Source organism: Tachysurus vachellii, chromosome 25 (assembly GCF_030014155.1).
Source record: "Tachysurus vachellii isolate PV-2020 chromosome 25, HZAU_Pvac_v1, whole genome shotgun sequence".
Classification (NCBI taxonomy): domain Eukaryota; kingdom Metazoa; phylum Chordata; class Actinopteri; order Siluriformes; family Bagridae; genus Tachysurus; species Tachysurus vachellii.
The window spans coordinates 5,680,544-5,690,673 of NC_083484.1; the positions used below are offsets into that span (position 1 = coordinate 5,680,544).

Sequence of the window (10,130 nt, forward strand, 5' to 3'; positions counted from 1 at the left end):
ACAGGGTTACAGGGAACCTGGAGCTTATCTCAGTGTACTTGGGGTCCCAGATGTAGGACATTGTAGGGCACAGTGACACACACACAACTGTGGGGGAACTGGGGAGTAAAAAAAGAGTACCCAGAGGAAACCTTGAAGCATAAGGGGAACTTTCGAGGTCCAGACACCTAAAGAGGAGGCAGAAAACAAATTCCCAACCCCGGAGGATCAAGGAAATATTATAGAGTGTGGAATATGATCATTTAAGGACAAAATCTATTAGTGTTGCTCAGGTATAAGTTTTAAACCTGAAATAGTGCAAAATGCCTAATAGCTTGTCTATACAAAACTGTCAAATCTAGCATGTTCATACAAGCATGTTCAGCTACCATTTGACATAATGACAGATTAAATATATTATTATATATATTATATATATATATATATATATATAATAAATATGTGAAAAATACAAATATTTTAAAACCATAATTAACGTTCTATATTCAGGTCTTACATCAGCTGACTCATTTGCTTTAGTATGGCTTGATAGGGCTCCATCTGCTGCAGGTGTAATTAATGCAAAGTCTGTTAGACACCTTAAGGGCCCTAAAGAGGGTACAGGAGCTCGAAGGAGTGATGCAGCCTCATTTTGTTCTCCCTTCATGTTTCCTGTATCTGATTAAAGGCACCAAGATCAAGTTCTTTGTTGATATATTCACAGAAAAACACTGTTTAATGACATCCGTAGTTTGCAATTTAATCTTTAATAATTAATAAAGGAAACTGCCATGTTGATTTGTACATTGGGTTGTAGTGTCTGAGGACAAAATGTACAAGTTTCAGATTCAGATTGAACGGTTGGAAAGACTTGCTGGTTTACTTACATAATTAAACAAACAAAAAATAGAAAGGTCATAATAGTTAACATTTTAGGTATATGTGCAAATGTATCGTACTTCATATTAGCTTGTATTAACTAGTCCTTTGTTGGAATTGTAGTTTTCCAACAATTACTATATCATTTGAATCAGATGAGTCACTGGCAAATCGATATATGCGAATGAAAATGTGAAGGATCTACGAATGCGAAACAGCGATGAATATTCCAAGCCTGGACTCCAGGAAAAGAAGAATCAAAGGTCAGAACCTTACAATTTCTGTCTGACGTGCCAATAATACACATTTTCTGCTCTGAGAATCTGATTTTCCTTGAATTCATGCAGAGACCTCTGATTACCTTGCCATTGGCGCAAACTGTCACTTTGAAGCACTAAATCAGTGTGAGTGATGCTCAGGACATGCCGAACAAATCATGTCGCCCTCCTTCGGCCTACTCGTGAGGTAGGACAAATAATCCTGTGTGGATTTTTATGTTTTTTTCTTTCCTATCTTTTTATATCAGTGTAAGGCATAAAAAAACATTGAGAAGAAGATGTATAAAGGACACTACTTGGGTGAGGTTACTTTTGGGGTAAGACTTCTGTTTGAATTGCAATAATATATAAATAGATAATATTATAAAGTTTCTGCATAGTCATAACATATAATCTTTTACTTCCATAAAAATGAGTGCAGGTGGGAAAGGAATCCACATAGAAAGATTTATGATTAAGTGACAATTGTAGGCTTGTATGATGACAAAGAGGAAGTCTACTGCACAAGCCTCTCCAGTGGTGTGCCACAAAGCTGAGTGCTTGGTCCTATTTTCAATTCAATTCAATTCAGTACATATTTTGTTGCCAATTCTGTTTGAAACTATATTGGTTGAAGTGTCAATAGTGAACAAAAAAAAGAAAGAAAAGAACAACAATAAAATCATCAACAACAAAAACAACAACAACAACAACAACAACAATAATATTCCTCAGGTTGAGGCAGAAGTGTCACATATTTGTCTGCCATCTAGTAGCGTTTCTCAATTTCTCCCAGTAGAGCAGGCAATTTCTCTTTATTACTCGAGCTCTGAAACCCAGGATATTTTTTACAAGTAATGCTGCTGAATTTTGTTATTTTCTGTGCTCCAGATAATGCAATGCTGCTCTGTCTTTACTGTACTAAGGTCAATATGGGAGCACAGTCTGTCCTGTCTTGAGCAACAGGTTTGCCAGTGCCATCCTTTATTTTGTCAAGGTTATGGGTTCCTTACTGTGGTCAGATAGGCTGCCACAGTGTATTGTATATTTAGTGTCAGATAAGTTGTTTGGGATTTGGTTAATTCTGTCCAACAATCTATGTTTCTTTGGATGTAAATTGTTTTAGTGGGGTCACATGAGGATAGGCCAGAATGGACCTGGATTTCAGGATGAGGAGTCAGAGGCAGTTTTCAACACTCATCTCTTGGTAGTTCAGGGCTTTGTGACAAAAGCAGAGCGGGTCGCTTCTTTTCTTCCTCTATACCCGCATTCTCAGTGAGGTAATATTCTCACATGCTTTTATAGCACCGCTAGGCTGATGACACTGACTCATCCTTTCCTTTCCTCGCTCAGACGCTCATATTTCAGCCCGTATCTCAGCATGTCTGGCAGACATCTTGTCATGGATGGCAGCTCATCACCTGAAACGAATCCCAGTCAGGCCGAGCTGCTGGAGATTCCTCGACAACTCTCATCACACCATATGACAATGCATGAAACCTTGGTGAAAATATCATTCTCTCCCCATATTGCGAGCCCTATTCAGTTCATACAGATTTCTCCTCTGCAACATTACACAGATATGGCTATTTCAATCTTTGAAGACCATGAAAGGGCTTGTGCAGTCCTTTGGGATGTCAGATTGGACTTGCTTTCCTCAGCACACACACTAAGCCCTCTCTAACTGATCCAGCTGCAAACTAAATTTCTTCACATTTTCATGCATCACTTCATTGCTAAGCTTCCTACATTGCTTCCCAGTAATTATCCGATTAAAAAGAAATAATAAAAAGCAAAATAAACAAGTAAAAAAAAAGAAGAAAAAGAGTAAGAAAAGAAAAACAATAGTTAAGTACAAAGCCAAAAATGGCCTCTTGTACATCATGGAACTTATCAAACCTGGATTTTAAACAACTGAAACCGAAAATTCAAGCTGCACTATAGCAAAGGGCTTAAAAACAATTTGACTCAATGGTGTACACAAAACAAAACACCATTTTTAACAATCATAATAGATCAAATCACAATCTACTGGCAATACATCTATATTAAAAATTCACTGAAAAATGAGTCTAATACATGTAAATACATGTAAATAATAGGAGGAAATGACACCTTATGTTATAAATCCTTATCTACATTCCATTTTGAAGAAACCTCTAGCAGATGACTTCACAGCAAGCTATTTCTTAACTCCATATATCATCTTGTATATGCTTCTATGTGCTTATAGTGGAGCTAATCTGGTGAATAGCTTTTAACCAGAAATGAGGAAAATGCATTACCTCCCAGATGACTGATCCTGTTCTTCATCACATTAGCTTCTATTCAATTAAAAGTGATTAAACAAAGGAATGCATTAATAAAAATTTAAAATGCATTAATATGAAAAATAACAAAAATAAGAAATAAATGCCATTTCTCAAGTGTTATATACTTTCCTAGTTTCTGTTAGACTTTCTTTTTCCTAGAAATAGCCTCTTCAAATGTCAGAGCCTGGATTATTGGATTATTATTGGATTATCAACAATGGTATTGTTGATAGAATATGATTAATATTACTACTACTACTACTACTACTACTACTACTACTACTAATAATAATAATCATCATCTTCATCATTGTCATCATCATATTATACCTATGTTTTACCAGAATTTGCATTTAACACCCCTGATTTAGAGACAGAATTATTTCTCCTAGTATGAGGATATATATATATTTACATATAGATACAGCAAAGCACTTTTTTTTATTACATTCATTCTTATTTAATGCAGTTCTACAGGTTCATTTCGGTTTATTAAATGCATTCAGTTTTTGATTTATTTTAGTTTTATACAAAACCAAATGCATATTGTTTTGTACAAACTCGATTCAGTCATCTTTTTTTATTCAAATTTCGATAAAAAAAAAACTCTGAGAATCGAATCGTGAAGCCAGTATCGTGAGTCGAATAGACTGGTATCGTTTCACCCTGTTAAATGTTGATTTTTCTCTGGAGAAAGGACGATAAATGAAGCAATCTGGCAACCCGGTGAGGAAGGAGAAAACAGCAAAGGCACCAAGAAAGGAAGAAACGACATAGAGACTTTACTTCAACTTAGCCTAGTGAAATTACTAGCAGTTTATAGAAACGTTATAAATGAATAGGAAAGCTATATAAGCTCTGGTTCACACATAATAACATATCCCTGCTGTACAATTCGACTGAAACAGATTTACACATATTAGCTAAGCAATTTAGCCAGAGAGCATAGAAGTTAGCGTTTTAGCTAACACATCATTCCTGTCTGCCTGAATTTAAAGTCGTTTAAATTCGTAATAGAGAAGTCAACAAAGCTGGATTGTATTCCGATGGCTCCAGAAGTAAGTGCTAAGTTTGTTTGTTTGTTTGGTGTTTATTTGGAGTTTAGCTAAAGCTTAAGTATCCATTTGGGCTTTGTTAGTGTTAGCTAGCTTCGTTAGCTATTGCTTGGTAGCTTTCATATTAAATTAGTTAAAAAATATTTACGCGGTTATTAATTTTAATACTTTCTCGCGTAGAAACAACGTATTACGTGATATTAAGCCCTATATTATTTTAGTACGCAATGCCAAGGCCTGGTGTTAAGTATAGTACTTAGCAGATAGCTTAGCTTAGCTTAGTTAGGCCCATACACAATGTAAAGCTCCGAAATGAAAGGTTTCTAGCTAAGCAGCAATTAACGTATTTCTGTTAAATGAAGATATTAAAATCCTTTAACATATAATTTAGTTGCTGTTCTGAAAGTTTAGTGACAACTCTGTCTAGTCAATTTTAGCAGTGTAGCTATAAGGTACGCTAGGTGGCTAAAAAGCTAGCAGGCACAACATATAGCTAATGCTAGTGTTCAAGTTTTGAAGTAGATATGTATTTATAACAGACTGCAGCTGTCACTTAAAAAAAATAAAACAACAGTAAATTAAGAGTAAAATTTTAAAAGAACAGTAAAAAAAAAAGAATGATAGAAGATGTAAAGTGAAAACAAAAACACAAGAATTTGCAGAAGTACACAACTGTGTATACAGTAGTTTATTCATGAATATGTTTATTTATAACACAGATAAATGACAATCATCCAAAGTATTGCACAATAAAATTAAAATGATTTAAATTGATCAGTAAATTAGGATACAAATTTGAAAAGGTTTTTACATGGGATTTCAATATGTCTACCATGGATGAATATATCATGCAGCATGGCAATTAATAGATAGACATAACTTAACTTTTTTTTGTGTTCCTAAATGAAGTTTTCAACCGCTTGAAAACTTAGTCATAGTCAGTATGATTAAGTGCCATATAATGATAAATCAAATAACTGAAGTGGCCTGTTATCCTCATCATCTTTAGTCGTTGTGCCAGTTCATTTGCTAATTAAGTGATTGGATTAGATAGAAATAGTAATTTCATTCATTCATTCATTCATTCATTCATCTTCTACCGCTTATCCGAACTACCTCGGGTCACGGGGAGCCTGTGCCTATCTCAGGCGTCATCGGGCATCAAGGCAGGATACACCCTGGACGGAGTGCCAACCCATCGCAGGGCAGAAATAGTAATTTAGATAAGATAATAGAGGTAGTAATTTAGGATAGGTTTGCTCAGTGCATACAACACATTTAACATATTTGTTTTTTTTCACAGATGACGAGGTTAAATGCGTTGTGATTTGCAATTCCCACTCACATGGAAGGATAGAAACCCTTGGCTATCACCTCCCATGCCGTGGAAACGTCAGGATGAAGAAGACGTTTAGCCTTAAGACATTCAGAAAATCGTTCAACATCAAGGGCAAAGAGGATGGAGATTTTGTGATGCTCCAAAAGCCGTCGTTGGCCCCCGAGTTCGCAAAAGACGACTCTCTATTTGGAAGTTGTTATGCCAAAGAGCTAGCTTGTGACCTCCATAGTGAGGACACAAGGGCACACAAGAACAGATCCAAGACCGAAGGTCTTATGGGGTCCTTAAAAAGGAGACTTTCTTCCAAGCAGAAACCTAAAAGTAAAGGAGGGTCTGCATCAGTGGGCTTGGGAGATGATGATGACACGTTCTCGTCCTCTTCAGTCCCCATAAGCTTTAATGAAGCCAAAGCCCAACGTCCTTTAAGATCAGCTTCTCTGCGGAGTCATCACTACAGCCCTTCCCCGTGGCCCATAAGAGCCGTTGACCCTGAGGAAGCCTGCATTAAGATGGAGGTGAAGGTAAAAGCCATGGTTCACACACCTAGCTCCAGTCCGTCCCTTAACGGCATGAGAAAAGAATTCCATGATATCCAAATGGAGGGGCTTTTTGATGATCACAGTGCATCTATGAAGAATTTAGAGCCTCCAAACAGTGACTTGCATTTAAACATGGAAGAACACGTGCCTGTAGTTATTGGACTTACGCCTCAGGACTACATCCAGTACACCATGCCTTTAGATGAGGGAATGTACCCCGAATCGTCCCCTTCGTTGTGCTTGGATGGCACCTCACCAACAGAGGTGATGGATCAAGTCAATGACGAATTGTTGAACGCGGATCAAGGCCACGTTGAACACGCTCTTTTACCATCGGATATTCTCATGGACCATTCCGTGACCGGAATTGTTCTTGGTACTCCGGGAATAGTTCTTCAAAATTCAGGATCCGAGGCTCCTTCACTTTCGCCTTCACTTTCCCCTGTTTCTGGTGGCGAAACTCCAAGAACATATTCTGGATTTGGTGGTGCCGATTCACAAGTCGCTGAAAGAATGAGGCACCATCTCAATTTTGACCCAAATTTTGCCCCTGGTGTCAGCAGGGTATACGATTCAGTACAAAGCAGTGGACCAATGGTTGTCACAAGCCTTACAGAAGAGCTGAAGAAATTGGCCAAGCAGGGTTGGTATTGGGGACCTATAACACGATGGGAAGCTGAGGACAAACTCATTGACCTTCCGGACGGTTCTTTTTTGGTACGCGATAGCTCAGATGACCGATATCTTCTCAGTTTGAGCTTTCGATCGCAAAGCAAGACTCTTCATACCAGGATCGAGCATTCAAACGGAAGGTTTAGCTTTTACGAACAGCCTGATGTAGAAGGTCACACGTCCATCGTCGACCTCATCGAGCTCTCCATTAAAGACTCTGAAAACGGCGCATTCTGTTACTCCAGATCACGGCAGCCAGGATCTGCAACGTATCCGGTCCGACTGACCAATCCCTTATCTCGTTTCATGCAAGTGCGTTCGCTGCAGTACTTGTGTCGTTTCGTTATTCGACAGTACACACGGATTGACCTGATACAGAAACTACCTTTACCAAACAAAATGAAAGATTATTTGCAGGAAAAGCACTACTGAACTGGGACACAGTAGTAAAATTGCACTTTTGGATCAAGTTGATGTAAAATGGTTTACAGACATTTTGTGGAGTGATTCCGTTAGGTTTGTTTTGTATCAAAAGCATTAGTTTATTTCATCTTGGTCAATTTGTTGTTGCTCAGATTCACTCTAAAGGTACACTTTCGTTATGGATCTATTGGGGAACCTGACAGTCGAAGTCTAGTCAAAAATGTTTGACGAACAGTAGTCACTAATTCAGCGATTTAAACAGCGATTGCTGTTATAACACGTATGACATAACTAAAGTTCCATATATTCTAGTCTATTAAAGGAAAAATCCATCCTGACACTCATTGCATACGCTAATATTTAAATATTTATGATTTGTCCCACACTTCTAGTCCAAATGATTTGATTGATGCTGTATTTATAGGTTTGTACTGTGAAAGTAAAGGTACTTACAGATGTTTAATAGGGTAACAGGGACAGCAGTCAGACAAGAGTCTCTTCTCACGCACTAGTTTATTTTCTCCCTCTTAGTGAACAAAGACCACTGAAAGTTTAAACAAAGAAAGAATTTCATTACAGGATAAATCTTAGACATTGCAGAAGACAATGTTACTTATAACGATGATTTTTCTTTAAAGGGAGGGTGATGATAAAGTCAAAATAAGCTCAAGAATCAGGAAATGTTAGACATGACAGACTGATGTCAGGCTATTAACCAGGCTTTAAATCCATGTGTAATTATTTAATTGGCATTCATGTCACACTACTTGCTCCAGGTCTGGTAATACATATCAGTGCAAGGGCGAGAGGATTGATTAGTGCATTAACAAATACATCAATCTATTTTAATTAAAACAGCCTCGCCGATGCTTAGCTTTATTTTTTTGATGTGCTGGTTTTTTTTAAATATCCCTCCCCTAATTTCACGTGAAATGACCATTTTTAAGTTGGCGTCGGTACTTTCATTTAGCTGAATCAAGCAGATTAATTAAATAGCTGTCCAAACGTAATACCTTGAATTCAATCAGTGGCGGACAAATAGCTTGTATTTAAAATTCAGCTTTTGTAGTGAAATGCGAATTCAGGCAATAATTTGCTTCCCTTATAGATATTTGATTAAAGTGTGTGTGAGGATGATATGTTCCTTGCTCCTGCTTAAATAGTTTGTAACCGACTAAAAGGTTTCTTGTGAAATAGAAATGAACACGGTGCGTTTTGCCTTCAAAAGCATGCGATTAAGCTCTGCAACTGAAGTCACCTTTTCCGTTTATCATGCTTTTATATTCGCTTTCCCATTATTGTTCAGTTTATTATTTAAGAACCAAGGCCAGATGGTCTTCTGTCATCTCAATTTGTTTTGTTACCTTGTTCAGGACTAACAATAATAAAGCCGATAATAACACATCTTCACCGGCAGCTACGGACAAATGTTTGTAAACGGCTATATTTAGCGTCTGATTTCGTTACATCTGATTATTTACGCAGAAATAATCGAGACTGCACCTGATGCCCAGGTTCCTCGATTAGCACCTTCATACACTTTACCAAATCTCTGCAACAACAAATTAACATTTTCTACCACTGCAAATGCACATTTGTATTAGGCATGCACAGATAATCGGTTATATACTACAGCAAGATATAACTCATCCTAACTCATCTTCTTTTATCATGGGACAAAATATCATTAATAACCCTGCGTCACATTCAGGTGGAGGCTGCCTTGGGAGTCTGAATAAAGTCTGCCTTGACGGATTTGAGAGCAAGCCTGCGATTCTGTTCTCAAGATATTAGATAAAGATGGCAAGCAGAACTGTAGCTCAGCCTTTATCTTTAAAATCACATAACCAGTCAGCTATGACATCAGCACATGCCTTAACAAATTGTCACATATCCAACATGCAGGTCAAACAAACATGCCAAGGATCTTGTCGTGTTTAAAGGGAACAGAAGAAGAATGCTGTTGTTTTTTTATGTGTGATTTTTTGTGCTTCCTACAGTATTTCATCAAATTGTTTTATCACTATCAACGTCGTGCGTTAACGTCTCTCGGTTTTTCCCCGAACGTTATGGACCTGATATAAAGAGCAGTTGCTGAATGGTAACTTAATAGACGAATTACTTTTGTTGGGAGAAACAATTCTGAATCCTGGGTGAGTGATGTCATTCACGAGCACAGCTTTATAAGATGTGTTACTACAATAAAGTCAAATAAAGTCTGACTGAAGTTCTTTCACATGAACTGATTAATGAATTTAAAGCAAATCTGAGCCTTTATTTACTTTATTTAGCTAATTCATTTGCAGTGATTTCGATTAGATTAGATCAGTGTTCCTACAGATTTAAGTGTTGTTTATGTACAGTGTGTTAAAGTACATAATATGTGCAGTGTTTGGTATGTACAAAAAACTTAAACTTTTTTAATATTTCACTTTAGATTCATATGGATTTTAACGTAATGCGATCTAAACCGATCGAAGCTCTCTTAAACCAAATCGGATCAGTTCCAATCAAGAGTTGCTATTATTCAAGAGTTGCTATGTCACATGACTAGAAGGCAAAAATCTGCACTAACAAATGGTTTTAATATCTTGTTAGACAAGCAAATGAAAAAAGGAAGAAAAAAAAAGTAGACGTGTGTTGTTATAGGAAAACATCAGTGATGAGATGTGATG

The 10,130-nt window shown here is 37.1% G+C and overlaps 1 protein-coding gene across 1 annotated transcript; it reads left to right on the top strand.

Annotated features, from left to right (window-relative positions):
- Positions 1–4,135: 4,135 nt before the first annotated feature.
- On the top strand, positions 4,136–9,709 carry LOC132840248 (suppressor of cytokine signaling 6). Its single transcript, XM_060861765.1, has 2 exons — positions 4,136–4,485; positions 5,786–9,709. The coding sequence occupies exon 2, from the start codon at positions 5,881–5,883 to the stop codon at positions 7,462–7,464; it is 1,584 nt and encodes a 527-aa protein (XP_060717748.1). The 5' UTR covers positions 4,136–4,485; positions 5,786–5,880; the 3' UTR covers positions 7,465–9,709.
- The last annotated feature ends 421 nt before the right edge of the window (positions 9,710–10,130 follow it).